Raw genomic sequence first — 25,296 nt, 5'->3', positions numbered from 1 at the left:
ATTATTTAAAAACCACTTTTAGCTCTTTTTCACTTTGGAAATAGGGCATTAGCAATTAAGAATAGGAGCAAAGAAAATCCTTTAATTTTCAGAAAATTGGCATCGCTTCCCCTGCCTGTGAATGGCATGACAGAAGCTTCTACCAAGTAAACACTATGCAGAAATCTGCCACTCTGAACAAGCAGTAGCTCCAGGAGCCATTTAAAGAGAATGTAACAGAACTGCAGAACAAAAGAAACAGTGTGACTTAAATGGATCTCTCACTACAAGGCTGAGGTTCAAGATGGTGCCAGCATACAGGCATATGTCACTGCAGGACAGAGAACTCCGATTTCCCTCAGTATCACAACAGATGAGGTACACAGGTGATGATCTTGTGCAACATTTAAAGTTCTATAGCAGAAAATATTAAGTTGACTTCTGAAGCAGAAGCTATACCTTACTGCCAAGTTTCATACTGTCTCCTATGCTCATGAACAGAAAATTGACTACTTTTGAAAAGAAAAACAATCACTGAGAGATGTGACCCAAATTTCTACTGCTGAATGTACATGTCTAGCATTATATCCAACATTTCTCATTTCTTTCAGATTCGTGTGCATTCTGCTGCTAGAATTACCTCAATCACATTTGTCTTGATCTTGTAAACAGAGCTTCCAAGTAGTTTTACACTACAGATGGGAGGAGAAGGGAATTCATGCAAGCTACATTTCAACACCAGAGGCTCATCTCCCTATGATCTTCTGTATTCAATTAAAAGTTGATTAATCTGTCTGGCAATTAAAAATAACTTATTTTCATTTCTATTCATTAACTAGCAAGGAAAGGCTAAAAATAAAACTGAAGTCTGAAATTAATTTTGAGATTCCAAAATGGGAGACTGGGGAACATACCAACAGTAAAACACTTTTGGTTTCTTTCCTCTTGGAGCTGGTAGTATGGAACAACGAAACCAGTGACCTATGTACATGAATATAACTACTATGGCATTCCTCACACATATGGAAAGAGTGTGTGTCATGTAACTTGCCATAACACCACACCAAGTACAAATCCAACAGTACTTGTTTAAAGGTCACAAAAACATTCATGATGACTAAGGGTTTGAATCATTTTGAATACTTAACCAAACTAAACTTGTAGATCATTAGGGGGATCCCTACTAGACATGGAACCTATGACTGCTGAAACAGCACTCTGAACAGATGCACACACAGACCCACCAAAATCTGGGTTATTTCATCAGTACAAGTCTAATATGAAAAGCAGGATTAGAATGTAAATATAGCTTGAATAATAACCCATGATTAGTATCTTGGGATTGCCAGAGCACTCAATTTGGGCAAGAAGCTTCCCATAGAGCATGATTCTTGACTAATGTTAAGTGGTGGCTATTGTACACTCTGGCTAAACCAACAGATAAATTATATAGATACACTTTGCCAGATTTTCTTTGGGGATTTTTAAGGGCTACATGCTGAGTGAAGGAACATAAAAGAGGTTTTTATAGGTTGCAGAGAACTACATGCAAATGTGAAGAAAGTAGTTGGACTGCTTGCTAACTGGATCTTCATTCACTTAAAGACAGAAACATATTCAGTATAGAAACTAATTACTGCATTGGTTTGCTAGTAGAGAAGAAAATCAGCATGCAAAGCAATGATTAAGTTTCAGGTTAAGTCACACACAGCTAAATGTGTGCATGCTACACTGCAGACAATGTGCTAAAGCTTCTGTTCTGGTCAAGGACACCTTGTCAGGAATAGCTGACGGCAGCTTGAGTCAAGGTACTCACACACAGGCCTCCACGGACAGGCCTTAGGAAGCAAGACATCTGCATGTGACAAGCAGACAACAGAAGATCAACAGGCTCTGCTGATCCTACTGACCAGATGCCCTCTGCTATAAGTTCAGATGCCCAACTCACTTGCAGACACCAAATGTGAGCATGAAGATTTGTGTCAGTTTCAAACTGAAACTTACCCTAAGGAGATTAATTCCTTTATCTAAAATGACACCAACCACCAATGCTGCAGATTACTCTGCTTGTCCTCCTACTCTAGTACTACAATCATCCTGCATAGTACCAGTACATTACAATGATGGTGGCACCATACCACCATACTATAGGTAGATGCCAAATGTCTGAATCCTCCCAGCTAAAGAAAGCTTTCATCTCAGATACTTTGATTTTAAGAACTCACTGAAAACATGAAATATGTAGAGGGCACAATGGCTTGTCTTTCTTAAAGTAGGTATAATTGCTTTCGATCTTTACCATACATCACTCATTTTCCCCAAAGTCTGTTTTTTACTAGGAGGTACCATACATCCACATGGCTATTATACAGGCAAGTTCTTCTGTGTTCTCTTTCTCCACAAGGATGAAAGCAACAATCTTTTATATAAATATATTTAATGATACAGAAAATAAGGAAATCCTTCCTTTTAATTAAAAGAAGAATGATCAAGATTATTTATTAAAGTATGAAAGAGCATGCACTTTGCATAAGTAAGTTTTACTAAAGCAATACTTAATAAAGCAAAGTGAGGGACTGTATTACATGGAATGTGCTACAGCTGAATCACTAGATTTCCCCTTTGCATATGAACATTGCTAGATATTTGTGAGTAGACAAGTTATGCAAACAGGTACACTCAGACACCACATATTTAAATTGGTAATAGAACCACCAAAAAAAAAAAAAAAAACAAACAGTAATTTGCTGGTTGTATGGAAGAGTTCATGCCATTGATTGGTGGATGAACAACAGACAAAGTGCTAGACTTAATAATCTGAATCATGATTAGACTACTAACAACTAAGGTTTCTTAAACCAAAACATACTACAAATGTGGCTAAAAATATTTATTTTCATGCTTTTACTGATGGAAACCTAAACAAATTACAAACAACTGAAGTACTAAACTAAGCAAGTGACAGAAGCAAGTCAGCTAGATGTTGATCCTGTGAAAAACGGCAAATTTAATAAAGAAATAGAAATACTTTTAGAGCTCATGAGCATTGCTCTATGTGTGATATTTTTGACAGAGGTAGGTGCTCCCTGGCACCCACAATCCTCAGACAAATTAATATAAGAACAGTATTTGTAGTGAAAACAGGTAGAACAGCAACTTTAGCGGGTGTCTCATATTTGTGCAGTTTATGTGAATCCATAATCCATGCAGTCATGGCACAGACAAAATGTCAGGTAAGCTGCCCTAATGACAGAGAAACTGCATACTTTTGGATCAAACAGCATTTAATATTTTGAAAAATTCTACAAAACTACTTTTCTGAGAAGTGATTTTTAAATGAAAAGGATACATTAAAAAGTTAGGGGAGAAGCTACTGCTACAGGGAGAGATGAAGAGTCTGGGCTTACACCCATGCACCTACTCAAAGTTTTATACATCTTCCTTTCTGCACACAGAAACCAAGAAGTCAAGTTTACCATCTGCAGAACATCAGACTGGCTTAAAGTGAAACAGTCCAGAAAGACTTTGGTGTAGGATATTTTGGTAGATAATTACTTCAGATCAAGTTCAGTAACACAGGACAACAAAAATGGATTAATCTAATAATGGCAGATTTTAGAGATGAAATTAACATCACAGGAATAAGTAATATTGACTTGTCTCCATGGCAGACCCACTATATTAAATGCAGTATTTAGCCTTAAGACTGTCATTTCAAGAAGTTCAATGGATTTAAAATACTGAAGGAGGAACATAAAACATGTACTTTAGATTTCAAACTTTGAAATGAGACACTAACTAAATGGCAAAGTTTATTAAATATTACAAGCATTGTAGCTGAGAAGGCTGAGAACAGATCACTTGGAGTAATTAAACAAGAAAGATAGCTTTTATTGCTATGTTTTAATACATTTTAAAGATAATTTTTGCACTTTAAATCACAGCAGTATGAGTCCAGTCACACTTCACAACTTGACTTGAATCTCTTTTTTAAGTCTGTGAATGAATCCTTCATCTTCTTCCTGTATTATATTCATAAGAGGAAGCCTGTATTGTCTTCAGCATTCTTAACTTCTACAGTGATATCACCACAGTCTGATTATAATCATACTGCATCCTTCAATCCTAAACACTACAGAGCTGACCACCAGAACACAGAGTGATCTGGCTATAATAGAAGCCTAAAATCACTGCAGGTATTAACTTTGTGTCTATACTTTACTCAATATTCCCAAGTGCTTAGATTCTTCCCCAGGGTGGGCTGCAGGCTTTGTTTTTGAAATGAATGCAGTACACCACCACAGAGTGAAGTGGGCTCTTTTTTTTCCTGTCTGCTAAGATCATTAAGAGTATTTAATCTAGTAAATTCTTTTAAACCAAAAAAGAACAGCAGTTGATAGCTTTGTCCTCCTATTCTATGCCAACTGTAATAAGAACAGCAAATTAATTTGGCTTACTCCAGAGGGTGCAATTTTAATACTGAAACATGGATGAAACCTCAGTGTCCAAGCCGTATCAGGAATGATCCTATTTTTACTATGGAGACATATTACTAGATCACATGGCTGAACGTGCTTTTAAGGCTAGTAAGAAATAACTTGCTTTTAAGGCTGAGAGGAAGAAATAACTAAGCAGAGGTTTTCAGAGTTGTAGCCTCTAAGTACTCTTAACAGCAAGTCCGTTTACTACAGCAAACAGTCAATTTCCACTGGCAGATTTGAAGCATGGCTGCAGCTAAGAGAAATTCACAAGTTAAAACTGCCATTTGAGTAGAAGTCTTTTATCCATGTCAACAATTCATAGAAATGTTCCATAATGCATAAGAATAAATTATATTTTTTGACCATAAGATACACTAAAGAAAGATGCTGTCAGGAAACTGACACAACAGTTCAAGGAAAAAAAAAGAGCCAAGCAGGGACTTGCTCCAGAAAGTTAGAATCATGATTTACAAATAGTATTCACCATTCAAAAAAGAGAGCCTGCACAATGGAATTCTGCTATGAAATAAAGCTTATCATCGAAACCCAGTCATATAGATGACTGTTTTAGCATTAAATCTCTTTCATTTGTAATTTTGAACTTTTGAACAATTAAGCTGTCAGTCTCTGAGAAAAGACTATCTGCTGAATTTAGTGTTTGTTTGAATACAGAAACTGTTTAATCACAACCACAAACCACAACTTGCCACATTTCTCTTAACACAACTTGATATCAGGAACTAAGTGATAAAAAAGGTGAAAACACTGATCCACTGTCACGTTACCCCAGGCTCCTGTCATCACGGAGTAAACCATCTCTCTGTATCAGAAGACACACAGAGCTTTAGATCTTCATCTCTAAACTATGGGTAGCCTTTGTTTTCAAAATCTACTAATGAGTTCTTAGGATATTTAAAAAGAGGTTATAAAGAAGTCAAAAGAACACAATGGAGGAAGTTTTATTATATGTATGATTAGTATTTCATTATTACTTTTGACTTGTATTTCAGGACTGTTGGTTTAGGAAAAAAAAAAAAAAGTCTTAAGAATTTCACTTATTTTTGAAACAGACTTCTTGCACTAGTGATAGAACTAGAGAATATTTTGGGATCAATACATGGTCAGAACTCCATTACAGCAAACAAACAAGAATAAAGAACAGCTTCACCATGGGCTGGAAAAATACAAACCAGAACAAAATCCCAAATCCTGCTGCCCTCAGGGAGGGTTTAGCTATTTCATACGCAATTTAAGGTCACTGTAATGACTAGATGTGTCAAGATTTCTTCAGTGGCTTGACTATCTTCTTCAGTAAATAAACATTTTCCCTTATATACAGTAATGGATCATTTTAAATACTGTACAATATACAAACAGACCAGGATATATATATTATTCTATTTCTAAACAATTAATAGAACTTTAAGGCCAGCTTCCTTACACATCTTTATAAATAATTTTTGTGGGATTTGAATAATCACTTGGAGAAAATATTTGAGCTATAGCACTGATTACAAGGCTGTGCCTCATGTCAGTTCAAGGAATGGAACATACAGTATACATTCAAATAGCAAAAGAATACAGTGGACAAAACACAACAAGCAAAACAAAAATATGTAAGAGGAGTGACTTGATTCATGTTAACAAAATTAAAATATCATTTAAGATCATACTTTTTGGGTGCAATTGGAAAAAATGCATTAAGAAATATGTTGAAAAAGCAAGGTTAACCTTTCCTGAGGACAAAGAAATAGCTCCTAATATTGAAGTTATGGTTTTTCAATTGTATCTTCTTATAGTCACACATCACCAGTAGGCAAAATCTGCTGAAACCAGTCATGTAATCAAAAACTTTAGTTCTAGAAATTTTCCCAAGAAAGGAGAAGAACAAATCAAGTTATATTCTTGTGAAGTTTATTACACACACTGACTTTAATACAAAGCTTTAATAAATAAAATCAGAATATACTTAAATATAGTTTGAGGGTGAAAAACCATATGGGAATATTCACATTGTAACTTTTAGATATCCAAAATTTATTACACTGCAAGAAGAAAATATTAGGCCTCTTGCAAGCAGCAATTCAGATCGTTTGGGTCTGGAAACATTTCTCACCAAGATGTAAGGATAAGCTATAGTCACCAATAGCTTGAGAGTACAAACACCATACTTCACTTGGGAAATTTTCATAACCCGTGCTAGATTTTCTCAGAAGCCTTTATTTCAACTCTAACCAGAAGCTCACAATGTTTATTTCATGCCCTTTTCTTTAATTCAAAGCTCAACATCAGACAAGAAAAGTGAACAGCATAGAAAGGATTGGCGTCTGTCCATCTGTATTCATATAGAGACCTCAAAATTACTGATTCTGTTAAAGAGTTACAACAGTTAATTCAGCCCTGTAAGAGAAAGCAAACTTGTTAATCTGCTTTTGAAGGAATCTTTGAGGCCCAAATGGGCAGGATGAGGTAACAGCTGGGACACCAGACTGAAAACAGCAAGACTGATCCAAGAAATGCCTTTATGGTTAATAATAATAATAATAATAATAATATCAAGAATGACCTCAATTTGAAGAATGAGTTCTCTCAAATGCCAGCAGGCAGGACTGCCTGAAGAAGTGGCAGGCATTGAGAACTGTGAACGTGTAGGACCTCTAACAAAGGGCAGCAACTGCAGCTTGATCTGGAAAGCAAGACCTGTTCCTCAGCTGTAGATGCCCTGTACCTGCAGTGAGAACAAATGGAAGAAAAGAGAGTCCAGGAATCTTAGCACTTGTTTGGAGTTTGCTAGACGAGTGGAAAGTTCTCATTATAATTCTAACTAAATTATTGGAGGATTGGAACTGGAAAAATACTTAACAGGTAAATTTCTGTTTAGTAAATTCCAATCCTCAGTGTGTTTAGAAGGGTATTACTGTCAATACCTTATGTCATATTAACACACAGTAAGCCAGGAAAAAAAAAAAAAAAGTAATTAAATTCTGAAGTTATACATTCAGATTTGATTTCCTTGACAAAATATTCTTCCTAAATAAAATTGCATGTGATCAGTAATTTTATATGGATACAAACAGCTTTAGTTAGGTGTTTTGATAGAATATCATCGCTCAGATCTTACATTTAGGCCTAAATTCAAGAAGTTATTAATAAGAAAAAAATTCAAGAATGAATGAATAAATTAAACTGAAAGTTAACCCTTTCTTACCAGCAGGAATTATGCCAATCCTTATATTGCACTGGACTAACGATGCTTTGGGATTATTTTGGTCTATGCCAGAGTCCTTCTGCATTCTTCCAATGAGACCATGCATCACTTCACTGAACATGCCGTCCCCACCAACACAAACAACACTGCCAGGAAACACAAATTAGAATGCACACTAACAGTCAATAAACAACATGGCAAGTGTTCTACTTAGGGCATGCACTGGGCACACCAAAAATAGTTGTTCTATCCTATTCCTCCATTTTTACAGGATATAGTAGCCCACAGTCAATTAGGCAATTAACAAAAAGCAGAAAAAATTTCAAGCTATAAAACTGCAAATGCATCTAGACATATCTGTAACATTAGGAAAAAATGTTGGAATGCAACCTGCAAGAATCTTTATTCTGTACTACTGTGCGCAGACAGACAAATATTAGTGGAAATTCACTATACAAATAAAACACTGAACAGAACTGTACAAACAGCTTTTGAAGTGCACAAAATGGAAACAGTGTACCTTTACTAAAAAGGGAAAAGTTAATATTTGGCACTTCAGGCAGAAGTATATTTTACACTATTTAGAAAGTCAAAATCCGGAGAAGTGCATGCCTGCATCTTCTTTTGAACATGCTCAGATCCCATCAAACAGACAGAAGTCATGTATATCTACATAATCATTCATAATGACACAGAATTCTAAATGTTACCAGATGCAAAACTTTGTTTCACAAATTTAATTCAGGTCAGAGCTGGTACAGCAGCTGCACAGATCCTGAGTGTGTTAAAACTCAGCAGAGTCCACAGCCAAGCAAACACTAGGAAGTAAAAAGACTCTTTTACAGCAGTATACCTTTTAGGAGCAACAATCAAATGCACTCTAAAAGCATTAACAGTCTTTAACAAAAAAACCAAATCCAATACACTCTAAAAGAATACATGAGAAATCCAGAGTTACCTATGTAGTTCCTAGCACACAAGTCTAGGAATGTGTACTGTTATCTACAACAATAATTTCCAACTCATAAACTAATACTTTCACATCATCAGCAACAGATATTGCAGAATGAGCACTTATTTCACAAGACAAATTAACCTAATTTTTAGGTGTAGATAACTTAAATTTAGTTGTGTTTTCAGCAGATGGAAAGCTTGAAAAAAACAGTCATTCTTTTCCATGAATGGTGAGGACAGTCTTAAAAACGTGAACTTTCCAACTCTAAATTAAGACCTAGGAGACTTAGGGAGAAGAAATAAAAGGATATTTGTCTTCAATTTTCATAATTTTTTTCTCTTCTAATAGCTTAACTACACTATTCCTCAATTTTAGCCTTATCTTTCTCTGCAAACTCAAAAAAATGGGCTTAAGAAAAAAATTTCCACATCAGTTCAAGGTCAGTGTTGTCTCAGTACTAGTTTGCTCAAAGCTCCATTCATCCTGGCCTTTAACACTTCCAGGGATGGGGTATCCATGAGTTCCCTGGCCAGTCTGTTCCAGAGCCTCCCCACTCTCATAGCAAACAATTTCTTCCTTAAACCTAATCTAAACCTTCCCTCTTTCAGTTGAAAACCATTCCCTCTTGTCCTATTGCTACATGCCCTTGTAAAATGTCCCTCTCCAGCTACCTTTTAAGTCCGCTTGAGGTACTGAAAGGTGCTCTAAAATCTCCCTGGAGTCTCCCTTTCTTCAGGCTGAACAAGCTCAGTTCACCCAAACTGTGTTCATAGGAGAGGTGCTCCAGCCCTCTCATCATCTTCTATAACAAACACTATATCCAGGCTCAGAGGGGACAGTTATCTGAATGTCTATACCTATCAAAGATAAATATGATAAAGAACCTCACATACACTATAACAGCACAACCAAATGCACAGCAAACATCAGAAGACCAATGTATGGGTCAGACATATGCCACACATGAAGGCCCCAAGTGAAAAATATCTGAAAGAAACATCTTAAGTGATTCTTACTCTCGGGCTTTATTTTACTTATTTCACTAAGGGTGAGCATTTCACCTCTTAGACAGATGATAACAGCAAACAACATCTGCTAGAGGGCTTCAGAAGCTAATTCACAAGTCAAATGAGTTTTTAAAGATCTACGGTCCCTTCTAATCTCAACCATTCTGTGAACTAACTCAAAAAAGTTTAAAAAAACCCCAACTAGAAACAATTTTAAAAGGCTTGTGCAACAGACACATGTATAAGGAACCACAGTGATACATGCCATTTATTCCAAGCATGGCTTTTACCTGCATGATACTACAGTGTTCTAATTGCTCTGCACAGTGATGACAAAAGCTTGCTATACCATAACCAAATGAGTATTTTAAGTAACCGTGCTTAAAGAAAATCTGTTCCATCACTGAGCTATTAGGTGACTACATTCCCTGTAAGAAATTCCTATAAGGCAAAATACGAAGAACAAACAGGAAACGAGCATATTTAAATTAGCTGTCTAAAGAAAAACATTTGAAAAGAAGCAAAACAATTATCATTAAGAATCCTGTATGTACTTGCTGAACCATGTATGGCTTTGCCAGATAGGAAATCTGGAGATGAAATGAAGAAATTCATCACTGAATGAAGGAAAAGCCACACATCAGAACCAGTTTACAGAAACAGCTGAACAGAACATCAATTAGATGCAGGAATCCAAAGAACCTTTTACTGTATGTGAGGAAAGTCAAAGCTGAAGAAACACACATTTATGTGGTTCAACCTTTTTTTAAATTTTCCAGATGACCACAAAATCAGTTATTTAAAAAGTAGTATTAATTCAGGAAATCCTTCCTAACATCACTGCTGACCACAGAAAAAGAGTTGTACATGATGGACAGAAGTCAGTCTTGGAAAGACAGGCTGCAGATCCCCAGCAAACTGCCATTCAGGCCCAGTCCAAGAACAGAAGAATCATAAGATTCTAAAAAGATGCAGTTTCTCTGGCCTATTGTTCACTTTGGCATGAGAGACAAAAAAAAAAATAAAACCCACCAAAGGAAAAAAAATTTCTACAATATGAGACTTTGAATCTGCCAAAAACACTTCAGACACCATCATAATTAGTCACTGTGACTTGCTGTAAAAAAACAATTTGCTAGGAGTTGACGTGGGCTCATCTGCCTCCATTTCTGCTCTGCATTGCAATTTCACCAACCATCAGTACACTTACTTCAAATCACAAATAAAATGAAAAGGAAAAATAACAGCTAACTAGGTTTTTCTATGATCAATGTTTCCCTCCCTTGAACTCCTGAAAAATTAAGAAAAATCACAGTATAGACAAAACTGTTTATTTGAAGGCAAGTAATTTTAACGAAGGTGAAGTCTGGGAACTCAGCCTATGAATGCCATCTCTTACTAATAACATTTCCCAATATCATGCCCTTACTCGACACAGACAATGTATATAGCAAAGTACTGCAGCAAAAGTACTCTGGAAAGACTGAATGTGTTTTCTTTTTGCTACTTACTGGTTTAAATGTACCTGTCAACAGGCACAAGATACAATTTTAAAATACTGTAGTTATGAGAGTTTATCTGCATACATTTTCATGTTTTTCCAGACTTGCAACTTGTTTCATGTCATGAACTGGAAACTGAAATTACTAGCATTTTTATTAAAATATTCTGCTTCTACAGCAGACTTAATAATGGAATGCAAGATCACCATTCAGTCAGGTCTTCTTTTAAAGCAGTAACTTCAACACAGAATAAATGCAAATAAACCCAAACAATGTAGCCACTATTGAACAGTCATCTACAGCAAGAAGAACTACCTGAAACATTTCTGAACATGTTTTTTACACACAGGCTGAATGCTACTGGTGCAGTGCTCTGAACTCATGTATGTCAAGACCACAAAACATTTCTGGGTAGCTTTTGAGCTGTAACAGAATGCTCAACTGAGCAGAATAATCTTACATTCATCTTTTGAACACAAATCTCATGCAAACATTGTTATACTACGCTTGAATATATTGTGTTGAACAAGTTTACTGAAACACTTTAGCTTCCTTTTTGTATTCCTAAATGTGGATCTCCTATGAAAAGGTATGTGCCCCAGGACTTCTGTACTGCTGCAATAAATATGTTAGTAATGAAGGCTACCATTTTAAATTAGAGACAAGAACAGACCAATTACATAATATATCAGCTTGAAAATAATTTAAAAAAGGCTAGTAAAGTTACTTACCCATCATATTTATAAATATTAACTTCAAATAAGTTGTCCTTAGCATGGTTAGCATGTTCAGTTACTATGAATAAATAAACACAATATAATTTGTTATTAAAAATATTACTATAAAGCTGTATATAATATAGAATCATAAAAATTAATTCATTAATAACCATGATTCTATTACCAATGTGACTGTAAAACAACCTGTCCATAAGATGTGTCTCAAAAGATTTTTGCCAGGGAAAGAATTAAAGGAGACATACACAGTATATACAGAAAAATATATTTCAGTAAAAATTGTGCAAATGATCAATTAGTTTTAACAGTGAAACTCAAAAAGAGAAGAAAGGCAGCATCTTTTATTAAGAGCTCAAATAGCTCAGGAGCACCAGAAGTTTTATTTTAGTAGGCAGGCAGCTGATAGAAGGCTGCCATTTTTCTGGCTACCCATGCTTTAATTAGAAAACATTCTCTACCACTTTGTTTCATTTCCTTAGTAAGAAAAGGTAATTAACAGAAAGAACTTTAGCTACTCCAGAATGTTTTAAAAGTTCATACTGTGCTTATTAAGAAATTAAAGTGTTCATTACTCACTAACAACATCAGTGGATATAGAAGCCAGACTGAAGAGTGGAGCAACTTTCTGTTCATAAATCCTCTTCCCTTGTCTTTTTCCTCCATAAGGATTAATATACACAAGTAGGTGCTTTGGTCTAGACCCTGCAGCAAAGAAAACCATAGTATACTGCTTTTGTATACAAACCAAAAATTCATCAAGCCATACAAACCCAAACCTATTAACACCAAAGCAAACACAGCATAAAAGACTTGTAACTCTTAACGAAGAGGGTTTAAAAGCCCGCTTTATCTGCTCTCTTTATTATACTGATACCAGCAGAACAGAACAAATTGTTAATAAAACAGCAAGTGAAATTCAGAATAATTTCTTCTGACTCCCTATCTCACATTCTTACTTGTCATTCCTTCAATACCTTCCCACTACACAAGTTATTCTAATTGCATGAGCTTTATGGGCATACAAGATGAAAAGGGCAGCAATAGCAAAGCCACTTTTAAGTGAAGCACACCTGAAAATACTTTTACATAAATTTCTTTAAACTTTCTTCTTTCTTTAATTATACAGTTAAAATCCATTTCCTTTCTGTGATCAAGTCACATCAAGACTACCTGATGAAACTATGTGCTGTGCAGCAAGTGCTTGTCCTACAGTGTTAGTTAATGTTAATGTTACCCTTTCCCCCTCCAAAAACACCTTTGATATTACTATCTCAAATTTGTCCAAACAGTTATGGATTTACACTAAGTAGGGTCAATGAAAACAATTATTACACCTCTGCATTAACAGATACAAGACAGTAATACCTGTTGCCCCGAGAAATCCTCCTTTTTTATGGAACAGACAAAAACCTTAACATCTGTACTTCCTCCAGTTCTAGAGGAATTCTAGATTATTACTTTAAAAGGAAAAAATATCAGACTTACTACATCAGCACACTTTTAGAACAAATCACCCAAACTAGACAGAGTGGTTAAAATCTGTAACCCCATCTGAGAATATATTCCCTTTCCTGAAGGAATTTGTTACCAATAAAATGAACAATTGCATTCAAATGGAATTGAGTGCTGAGGCCACAGTTCTCACAGGTGTACTGAATGGCTGTACAAACCTCATTTTGGAAAAAGACGTGTAATGTATACAAAAAAACCATATTAAGAATCCTTCCACTGCCTGTTCAGAACAGTTTTTGTTAAATAGTCATATTTATTCTGTAGGCCTTAAATATTTGCTCGAGTCCCACTGTAGGTGTACTTGTACCCAACCCCTTCTCCAGCTCTGTATCTCAGATGGGCTTCAGACCGACACTGTAGGGAGCTCGTCTCTAGTCCTGGCTCCAGCTCCAGCTGTTCTCCTCCAGCCTCCCTGGAAGGACCCAATTACTTTATCTCACCTGGACTATAAATTTGACCTGCTTCTTTCTCCACCCCTGCTCTGTCCACCCTACTCAGAGACAGTGGGACCCTGGTTAGCAAGGGCACTGCCTCTGCTATGATCACCCTTGACTTCCCTTCTATCAGATACTCTACTCCTGCTGCTTCCTGACATCCATCAAGGTATCTCTTTCAGGAATAACTCCTTCAAAATCACTTTTAACCTCCCATGAAGGAGATGTCCAAGAGTCTCAAAAATGATTAATGGGAACTCTTACTACATGAGACACATTTTGTTGATGAAACAAAGAGTCTGTAAAGGTGAAACACACCCAAAAATCTTCCAATTGCTACAGTCCTTCACCTCAAATCTCTAGAGTACCTTAAATCCCCAACCTTACATCTGTACATTGCTTCTTCCAAAGCTACAGTCATTTAAAACCTCTGCTAAGCCTCCCATGTGTCTCTATTTTGCAAAAATAATTTATATCTGGGCAAAATTATATGACACCAACAGTTCTGACTGATTAAAGCACTCAGTACAACTTAGTGAATATATAAGATAAAGTAGTGATAAGGAAACACTTCAACTCCACTCTTGGCTCCCTCAATTTTTGAGCATAAGCTGCTCTTAAGAGTTAAAAAAAGCAGATATATCAAAATAACATTGATTTATGTACAAGCCTACAAAAAGATGGTGCAAATGTTCATAGTTTATTCAAACTTACTCTGCATTTCAAGTAATTCCTTCAGCGCCTGTATCCACTGATTACATAAGTGCTCATCAACACACCAAAACGTCACATCACTGCACCGCCAGCGGTGATTCCGGGCTTTCTTCACATAATACACTATTTAAATTAAGAAAAAAACAAAAACACAGAAAAACAAAAACATAATGAGATGGTTCTGTGAAATAAAAAATGCATTTCAGAACAATCTCCAAAATATTGACCTGTAATTAACCCTCACTACACATTTCTACAAATGACAAAAGCATTCAGAGTATGACCAGCACATTTGTAGAGTCCAAATGAAAACATAAATGAAAACACTTGCTACAAGCAGTCATCCAAAGACTTCTTTTTAAAGAAGCCAATTCTCATCAAGTTATTATAGACGTACTTGTTCAGAAGTTCACTGAGCTTATGTATTATCTGTATTAAGTCTGCAATATCTACATAAAAAGCCACAAGTTTAAGAAGATAAGCCACACTGACATCAACTCATGTAACCAACAGGGTGAATTTCAGCTATAAAGCTGAAATTTGAGAAAAAAAATATTTTGTTTTCTTCTGCATTAAGACCTTATACTTACACTTCATATACAGTATCTCAAATCACTCTTACTGGAGGGCTAAAGGTGAGAAAAATACTCCACAACATAAAATTTTGGCATGACATCTTTTTAGGACAGAAGTCACCACACTTTTCCCAAAACAGACACTTACTTCTGGCACTTTGTTTTAAGAATGCAGTCGATAATACAAAGAAACTTTCATGCATACATCCTGATGGTTAGGGATAATTTAGAAAACCCCAAACATTTAGGACTCATTCTTTCACCCTCTCTCGATTTTCCAGTCAAGAAGTAGAAAGCAGGTGTCCTGCTGCAGAGTCATTCAGCAGCAAAAAGACACTGGGATGAACACTCAGACATTAGTTTCAACTTCATTAAAAATAACTAAACATAGTGTGTGTTCTTAAAAGAAGAGTTTTTTTTTTTTTTCAAATAAGGATCTTTAAATATAAACAGATTTTTGGTGGGGGTTCTTTTGTTTGTGAGACTTTTGCTTGCGTTTATTTCAGTTTGGGATTTTGGTGGGGATTTCTTCTTGGGTTTTTTTGGGGTGTCTTTTTTGGTAGTTTGCTGTTGTCAGGTTTTTTGGTTTTCTTTCTTTTGTTTTTTTTATTTTTTTTTGGGGGGGGTGGAGTTTTTTAAACACATCACTTCTGTTAAAAAAACCCTAAACTTTGATGATTTCTTTTGAGTCTGCCTTAAAGTACCTTCAACAGAATAACAAGCACAAGCATCCAGAGACTGTTATTTGCCTTACCTGTGAAAGCATGTAGCTTTGCCATTTTTTGCCATCTGCCAATGTTACGTTGTTTTTTGTTAAACTCAGTTTCTTCTACAGCAATGATCTCAGAGATAGGTACAAAACAGTTTTCTGTATGAACACAAGACCTCACATATTAGAATCTTCAAACATCACCTGAATGATTATTTCTATACCTGATATGATACAGACATATGATTAGAGCAGTTGCTCAATAAGCACAACCAAAAGCATAACTAGAAATTTTCTGAATATTCTCAATTTTATTTTGTCTTTAGTCAAAGCACATAATCCATTACCACTTACAAACTACCCAAAACAGTATTTTAAATATGACTTCTCAGAAAATTAGGTATTTCATGTATAAAAGTATTTTTGCATGAAGCCGAAACCCAGCAACACTGATGTCAGTGTAATTAAACTGCCCCTTCTATGGGGCCTAGTCCAGATACTTGACAGTGAACAGCACAAGCTACTTCAAAGAATGTGCAACTAAATCTAGTGCACAGATACAGAGGCTATTTGTTATTCTCAAGTAACTAGCTGGCTTATGAAAGAAGGGCATTCATATGAGTTCTTAAGATTTTAAATCCCACTAAGCTTTTAAAGAAGAGAACTCTAGACGTTATGTTTATGTACTGTGAAATATTTTCCTCATATCAACTTCGAAACTACTGTTTTTCAGAATTAAAGGCCTCTTGTTCTCAGACTATGAAATAATTCCTCTAACCTCATTCTCCTTTCTCTTATAGCTCCTAAACATCATCTCAGGTTTCTTAATTCCTGTCAAATTGAAGACTTTTGTCTCATTACTGATTTCAACACTGCTCTGTTGTTACTTCATCTCAAAAAAGTGAAACTTAAAATGCATGTTTTGTATTTATGTACAAGAAGGTGCTCTCTGTATACATATGCATGTATAAAAGACTTATATTGTTATAATAATATAGTCTTATGTAAACAATCTCTTGTATAATAAGAATTATAATATACTTGCTTCTCTCAAATATACAAAGAGATACCAAAACATTAAGATATTCAACACATAAAATACAGGCAATAATACCATTGTTACTGGACTTTATTCTATATTTCATTTTCCTCACTATTTTGCAGTAGTACAATGGTAGTGGTGGGGAATGTAAAATGAGTGAAAAGTTTTCCTGACCTCTTCACAGCTATGACTGCAATTCATTTGCCACTAACTCACTTTTATTATTTTTCCCCATTCTATTTGATTGGTTTAGTCAAAAGAGGCTTTACATATCATTACATGCATTGACAATTTGTGGACTACTGACTCAAAGGGTATTGGTATTTGACGTGATTTATACTCATTTAGTGATTTTATCTTCCCTGAATTTTTTAGCATGATTCAAAAGAAATGGAGCCTTCAAACTTTACACTGAGGTCCTTTAGGAATCTGGCTGTATTTGAATGTTTCAACTCAAAAACAAATTTTAGCTTATAATGATTGCATTTACTATATTTGAGGCATGACAGGCAAGTGCAGCAGTCACATAATGTTGTTATAAAGATCCAGCAGCAGAGATGAACTCGGAGATGTATGATATGTGTACTGCACATACACACATGTAAGACTATATCTAATACTAAGCAGTAACAATTATTTGGTTTTCCTAACAGATACAAGATCTGCAAAGGGATCTCATTATGATTAACATTTATCCAAGGAAAAAGAAATACAGAACACAGATGGAACAATAAAGGAAATCAAGTACATTCTTTAATCTTTCTTTCCCAAAACTGGTTTTATTTATTTGTCTACTAGGTCTGCCACTGATTCATATGTCAAAATATGAAAGAAAGCTTGTTGCATCTATAAAGATTGCACTTAAATGGCAATTTATTTTGTTACTGCTCAAAGATATGTTATAAAACTTAGAAACCACACTTTGATCAAAAATTTAAATGACAGTGCTCTAAATAACATTTTTGGAAATAGTTGTAGATAGTGCATACTTATTACCATGTATGCTGGGAACAGCAACTGAACTAATTGTTTTATTAGGCATTTTTTATACAATAAAGCTGTCCAACTGCACAGATAGCTAATAGATTCTAAAGCACTTCCAAATCTGTATCACTAAAAGCATTTATTTGGAGTATATACTGCAGCACATATTACATAGCTTCTAGCAACCTTGAAACCACTTATAAGCTCTCCTAATTCTGTGTTCCCCCTCGAACAGTTGCATCGACAGTTGCATGACTATTTTGATTTTTTTAAAGAAGATCTCTTTACAGACATGGCAAAAAAAGAAAAAAGTAAATATTTTTGGTTTTTTGTTTCATAGGTATATATGTTGGTTTTTTTTATCTTACGGCACCATAGTTTCAAATCTGAAGAACTGATTCCTGAAAAATTGGGGGGCGTGGTGGGGGGGGGGGAAGGGTGAAACACCAAAGGAGCAAAGGTGAAGAACAGATCCCACCTTCCCTTTGGCTTTGGTGAAAGTCAGAAGGGTTTCTGTTCTGGGAATACCAGCTCTGCCAATTATATTCCTCAGTACTAATTAGCACCATAAAAGCATCAAGCAGCTCCACTCTCCTGAGAGCATATTCCAATCTTAAGGGAGTCAAAATCACACACTACTGAACCGAGTAATTGCAGATGGCCAGAAAGATGCAAAGCTGTGTCAACATGCCTTACTCAGAAAATTCCCTACTGCTTATAACAACAAATTCTAGTGTGCTTGAATAGAACTCAAGAATTTCTATCAGTCCAAGTATCTCTATCACTATTTGACTTAGTGCTACACAGAATATTGTTTCATCACATGGCAAACCAACTATTTAATCTTACCACCCCTCCTCCTTTCCCCCAGAAGGAAGAAGCTTTCAATGTGAAGCAGAGACCTCCAGTACAAGCACAACAGTCCTGCTCCTATGAACACAATGCCCTCATCTGCTGTTTAGTCACCAAAACCTGCCCCATAAAAAATAGCACTAACCCAGCCTCTCCTTAAGGCTCACAAATGGACTCATTATAGTCCTTTTCCACACCTACTTTTGTAGCATTTACCCTATTATCAAGTAGCATGAGACATTTATTTCACTGACACAGCATAAAGGTGTTTACTCAAAGGCCTTCACCTTCATGTGCTTCTCCCAAAACACAGAAAACCTTACTGCCACATTAACAAAACAAGCACACACACAAAAAGTTGCTTACACCAGTACTACAAGATCAACATTAATGAAAAAAGGTTGAAATATGGGCTCAGACAATATCAAACAAAGAACTTTACTTGGCTCAGTCCAATCTATTCAACCAAGTAGCACACAACAGCTTCTAGACAAAATTTTCAATGTGGTCAATGGCTAGCATATTAGAGACAAAGATCTGACCATCCAGAGAAGGTGGGTGAAAGGGCATGGCAAAAAAAAAAACCAAAAAACCCAAACAAATAAAGTAAAAACTTTAAAAGCCAAACAAAAAACACAGTAAACAGCTGACAATCTTCTCAGCACTCTGGCTGTGCCAGTCATTACTCATTCTGGGTCAATAAGTGCTCTTAATCTTAACATTTTTCCTAAAAGCAAACTGATAAATCAGCAAAACACTGGATCAGATGCACACTACTTTTCCCACATTAAGCAAGTGGAAGAGGAGGAAAAAAAAAAACCACAGAAACAAAACCATGGTAATCACACTAACAGTGGGCCTTCTTTGTTCAAAATGCAGCCAGCAGTTAGGAAGTGTGTTATTCTGTGTTAAGAAAAGATTTTTGGTGTGTCATTGCTGTCTGCCACTCCCACAGAACACTTCCTGAGTTTATGAGCACTCACTCAGAACTTCAGTCAAGACTTGTTCATTCATCACTGCCAGCTACATATCCTACAGACCTAACTTCCCCCTCACAAATATGTTAGATCAAAGCAACCTAGACACGTGCATAAGCACAAAAGCATTGCTGATCACAGCACTTGCTTTATTCTTAAAATTCAGCTGAGGCCCATGGATGCAGAGGCATTTGGAATTAATTTAAACTATTAGCATATTCTCATGACTTAAAAATATCAACAAGTAAAAAGTTGGGATATAGGTTTAAAGAAAAAATGTATTTTCAGTCACTTTAAAACCTAATTTGCTGTTAGAGTCCACAAGAAGGGTCAAGCTTTCAGATTTAAGATTTGTCTTCACCTAAAAGCAACAGGAATACTTTCTATCAGAAGGTACATGGTATTATGCCACCCATGAAGTATAGAAAGCTGTGTTTAATAAACACTATGGTAAGAGAAGGTAGGATATAGAGCAGAATTACTGACAATTCACATCCTAAGGGAGAGGGAAGAAAAAAGGTATCACAGCTGATTTAAATCAAAACTGTGGAGAAGTAACAGAAACATCCAAAGACCATTATTTCACCATGTATAGCCATGTATAAGGAAATTTACTTTTTTTATTTTAAAGTAAAGCTTCTTTGTAAACCAACAGACCAGTTTCTACTATGATCACACAGCTACTTCACATCACATGAATCTGAATCAAAGCACAGCAATTTGAACTTGGGTCATCTCGAATATTTAAATCATACTATTGAATGTCTTCCTAGTGTTTCTTCTGCATTTCCAAATAAAATCTTTTCTGCTCAACTATAAATATTTCAATGATAAAGTAGGGAGTAAGATGCATTTTTTCACCTTAAGGGGGGGAAACAATCCAGCAAAAAGGAGTATGCTAAAGAACATGTACTGTTTAATGTAGCGTGCATCTCTATTTGAATAACATCTCTTCCAAGAAGACAACACATTCCAAAGAAGCAATGCCTGCTGGAGTAATTATTTCCCACATACTACCTGCGCAATGTAGTTGTGGCATTGCCTATAGAGAAACATGGTTCATATTTCTGCACACTTCCCACTGCCAGATGGGAATAACTGATGACAAATGACCTTGACTAAGGATGTGCCAACACTCTGCAAGCACCAGGTGCTGGACAGACCTTGTTGCCAAGCTGGTCCACCCTCTGCTAAGTACCCTGTTTATCAAACTGAGCTTTCTTTAGAATACACCAGAATCACATCTGTGTTGTGAACACTAGTACTACGGCTTCCTCAGGCAGTTGTTTTGGAAAAGAATTATGAAATACAAAGACTAAAAGAAAGTGCACACCATAAGTGAATGCACAGAATTCAGGGTCTAGTTTGGTCATCCCCTTCATGTTTGGACTTTAGAAAAAAAAAAAAATCCTAGAAAAATGACAGGAGAATCTCATTCTGCTTCTACTAAAGCATTGTAATGCTTTAGTACCAGGCATAACAAAATCTTAGCCAATGCTTCTAAAATACCTCTAAGTATATACGTACAATATATACTCTGCTATGAATTTGGTACAAAATGTTTATCACGTGTTATTTGAGGAAAACCTGATTGTGCCACCAACATGAGGGAAATATTACAAGGTTGAAAAATAATGTTGATCAGAAAATTTGAAGACGAAGGCATCCCTAGGAAAAAAAGATGCACAGCTGAAAGTAACAGAGAAACACATGAAAATTTACAGGTAAAACTTTTCCATATAAGTTCAAACATGTCTAACCATCAAAGAACCGGAAACAGGAACGTAATTACGCTGAAGAGAGAACTTGAAACTATGATGCTGTTAAACAAAGTTTAACAGTAGGAAATAAATCGTATTTCAGAATTTAAAAATACACCATGACTTGAGCAAGCATTTGATGTCTTTGTTATTGTTGATATCTTCCAAATGACAGCATTAAAAAGAATTCTCCTGAATTAATGTCTACATTTTGACAGAACAGGATTTAAATACATATATATACAAGTCTGTATATATACATATATATAGATATATATACATACACATACATGTATGCATATATATAAATATCACTGTACAGAGATGAGAAAACAGAAGAATCTCTCCATACTCTCTAAAACTGTATTTTCCTGGACAACAGGACAAAGTCTGTGTTGCTTCCTATCTGTTCCTGATTTTGGACACAACAGGGAAAGGTAAACATTTCAAGACTTCTATAATACACCTAGCTATAGCTCTAGTTCTGTCCATGTCAAAGTCTGAAAACCTTGAAAAAACATATACCAAACAACTTTGATTTATATACCTAAATTCAAGACAGTAATAAGTGCCCTGAAAATAAGTAACCCTGAGTTTCTACAGTTTAAAGACAACTGCTTCACTGTAATAGCTGCCTACTAAACAAGAAATATAGCACTTTTATACTGCATAATTTAGTCTGTATTTAGACACAATGTAGTCATGTAGTCAAAGGCTAAATGGTAGAAAGATACTAATCTTGGTCAAGCAACTCGTCTGAAATTATATGCTTCTAACTAACCATCTCCCATATTATTAAGTTTATTTATATATTGTCATGTATGCTGCTCATATTTCAAAAATAATTGCAGAGAACTCAATGAATCATCACAGGTCTTAAAAAGAGCTTGGAGACAACAGGGCAGCAATAACACAAAACTGTGATGATATTAAAGCTTGAGTTCAGGGAACACTTGAATTAATGAGGGTGTTATGAAGAAAAGTTACATTATCTATTGTATTGATCCCTACACAAATTATACTAGTGCCTCCAGAACACTTAGGCATTTCTTTTTCTTCTCTTTTCTCTTGTGATTTCACATCATGTTTACCAAAATCCTGTAAATAGCTGTGCTACAAGACAGTGGTTGCACTCAGTAACCTCCCTTGCCTGTTAAGGCATCTCCAGCTTGGTACTACTTCAGGAACTGACTCATATAGACTTTAATTTACTGTGTCCCACTCTCCTTCCACCATTCCCAGAACTGACATTCAGAACAAGCTTCAGGGCAGGTTCATACACGGTTTGGTCTACCAGGAGCAAGTCAAGAACTTACAACTTAAAAAAGTAGTAAAAATTCACAACTGCAAGCAGCTATAAACTTTAGAGTGCTCATGAGAGAGCTGGTGTGAATCCATGGCACTCGTGCTTGGTCTAAAGGAATTCATCAGACAGGAGAATGGCACTCCTCTTGAACTTGCTCTAGCCTACACATCAGTCTCCTAGTGACTTTGAAAAGGCATTTTTAAAAGGATTTTACACAATTAAAATCAAATTATCTCCAAAGTAAGAGATACTTTACCTAGTAGGAGCAATTATCCCAAAAGGGCCTGAAACTTTCTATTTTAAATTTAAGATCCAGGTGCCTTTATCTAGACTAATTTCATTTTGAAAAGTATACAGCCTATTTTTCACAGCAGTGTAGTTAGATCGTCAGAATTAAAGAAGCAATTTATCCTTAAAGTCTTAAGTTCCTTTAACTGAGGAAAGTTAAAGAATTTATGATTACTTTTTTCATCAGTATTGTTGATAAACACTAGATTATGTCAAACTACTTGCACAATAGCCAGGGAAGGATAACAAACTCTATTTTTATATTATAAATAAGAAGGGTTGTACTTAAAGCATAACCAAATATCAGACATGTAAACTGTAACACCAAATTCTTACAATTCTTGAGTTCTTTTTCTCCTTTTTCCTGCACCTTCTTGAAAAAAGCCTCAGGCTAATAAGATATTATGATAAAATCCGAAAAATATTTAACAAAAGTACATAGTAAGAATGGAAGAACTATTTAACTATTTAAGTTTGGAGACTTGCCTAGGATTGGAAACATCTATATTCAAAGCTTTCTCAGATGAAACTTCTAGTCAGCTTTTCTATTATTAGTTTCTCACTATTAGTGTCTCAGATTCTGCAGTCGCTAAAATGAGGATGACAGCAGTTTCCAACTCTACAGCAGCTGCTTTGAAAAAAAGGACATTACCCATTTTCAACTGTTCACATGCCATGTTAATATGGCTAAACTAACAGTGGGAATAATTACTATATTAAACCCCCACGGTCAAAGACTCTGAAAGAGTACCTCTTAGAAGTATAGTAGAAAGTTTGACATGCAAATATTCTCAGAAGTTAATCTGATTTTTTTCAGGTGTTTTCATCAGTGACTTCTCAGACTAGCAGTTCTGTACCTCCACACTATGCTAACTGCAAAAAGGGGAACTATTTGGAAATCTTTGTTATCACACGTCAAACTAGTATCTTATATTAAATATTTCCAAACCAATCTCAAAAGTTAAACTATCTTTGTTAAATTTCTACTACACTAAGCCCCTGAGAAAGCTAAGAGATTTTTAAAAAGCTCAAAAAAAAAAAAAAATCCAAACCAACAAAAAAAACCAGCAACAGTAGTCATTGCCTGAGACACTACCTCAGTATGAAAGTGTTTTTAAACACATGTCTTGCAACTAAAAAAAAAAAACCAAAATTGTTTTTAAGGTTTTGTAAGTCTCTTATGTACTGCTACGATTCCTTTAAATACATTACAAGCCACACACTTCTCCGTACTCGAGGCGCCGAGAAACAATGGGGTTCAGCTGAACAAATCGATGTTTTACTCGCCCAGCTGCGGGACAGGTGTCCCCCGGTGCCATCAGCGGCACGCTGGGAGCAGATGCTCGGCTGGGGCTGAGCGAAGGCAGCTCTCGGCTTTGTTACGGGAGGCCCGGCCCGACCAGCGCTCGGCACAGGCGGCTGCTGCCGCGGACCGTCCCGCCTGCATCTCCCCGCTCCGAGCGCCCTGCCCGGCCCCGTGTGGGATCGCGCCACCCTCCGCCGCTCGGACTCTGAACCCAGCGGCGACGCACAGGCTCCCGAGGGCAGGAAGCGCTCACGCCGACGGAGCTCTCCGGATGCTCAGGGAGCCCCGGGCGCGGAGCCGCCGCCTCGCCGCCGGGGCAGCGCCGGCCGCCCCCGCAGACACCGCGCCGCCGCCGCCGCCGGGGACGCTGCGGGCGCCCTTCCCCCGCCGCTGAGGGCAGGCGCCCCTCGGGTGGCCCCGGCCCGCCGCAGGCCGCGGCAGGTGCGCCCCGGCCCCCGCCCGCCCCACTCACCGGCGGCGCGGCGCGGCGGGCGGGGGTCGCGCCAGGCCAGCCGACCCCGCTCCTCGTCTAAGGTGACCTCCCAGGAGCGCCGCCCCAGCCCCAGCGAGGACACGAGCCGGGGCCGGCGGCCGCCGGGGAACCACTCCATGGCCGCCGAGAGCCCGGCCCGCCGCAGCCGCTACCGCATGGCCCGGCGGAACGGGCGGGCGCCGCGGGGCGAGCCCAGCAGCTGCTAACGGCGACCTCGGCCCGCCGCTACCCCGGCTGGCCCGGGCGGGGCGGGCGCGGCGTCAGCGCTACGCCAGAGCCGCGGGGCGGGGCTGCGGCTTCTGAGCGGCGGCGGCTCCCGGGGCCCGGCAGCGCGGCGGTCTCTGCTGCTCACCGAGGGCTCCCGGGGCCCGGCAGCGCGGCGGTCCCTGCCCGCTCACCGAGGGCTCCCGGGGCCCGGCAGCGCGGCGGTCCCTGCCCGCTCACCGAGGGCTCCCGGGGCCCGGCAGCTCGGTTG

The 25,296-nt window shown here is 37.3% G+C and overlaps 1 protein-coding gene across 1 annotated transcript in view; it reads right to left on the bottom strand.

Moving 5' to 3' along the window:
• The window catches only part of LOC131591953 (ceramide kinase-like), a 43,285-nt gene extending 18,198 nt beyond the window's left edge, over positions 1-25,087 (bottom strand). Inside the window, exons 1-6 of the mRNA XM_058863089.1 lie at positions 24,801-25,087; positions 15,859-15,972; positions 14,530-14,652; positions 12,446-12,571; positions 11,864-11,927; positions 7,669-7,814 (exon numbers count right to left, since the gene is read on the bottom strand). Of these exons, the coding sequence (XP_058719072.1) occupies positions 7,669-7,814; positions 11,864-11,927; positions 12,446-12,571; positions 14,530-14,652; positions 15,859-15,972; positions 24,801-24,939 (712 nt within the window). The 5' untranslated portion in view covers positions 24,940-25,087. The remainder of the gene's footprint in view (positions 1-7,668; positions 7,815-11,863; positions 11,928-12,445; positions 12,572-14,529; positions 14,653-15,858; positions 15,973-24,800) is intronic.
• Between the last annotated feature and the right edge of the window lie 209 nt (positions 25,088-25,296).

Source organism: Poecile atricapillus, chromosome W, assembly GCF_030490865.1.
Source record: "Poecile atricapillus isolate bPoeAtr1 chromosome W, bPoeAtr1.hap1, whole genome shotgun sequence".
NCBI classification, from domain to species: domain Eukaryota; kingdom Metazoa; phylum Chordata; class Aves; order Passeriformes; family Paridae; genus Poecile; species Poecile atricapillus.
Note: the sequence above shows the minus strand (reverse complement) of the source record. Positions and strands in the feature narration are given on the sequence as shown.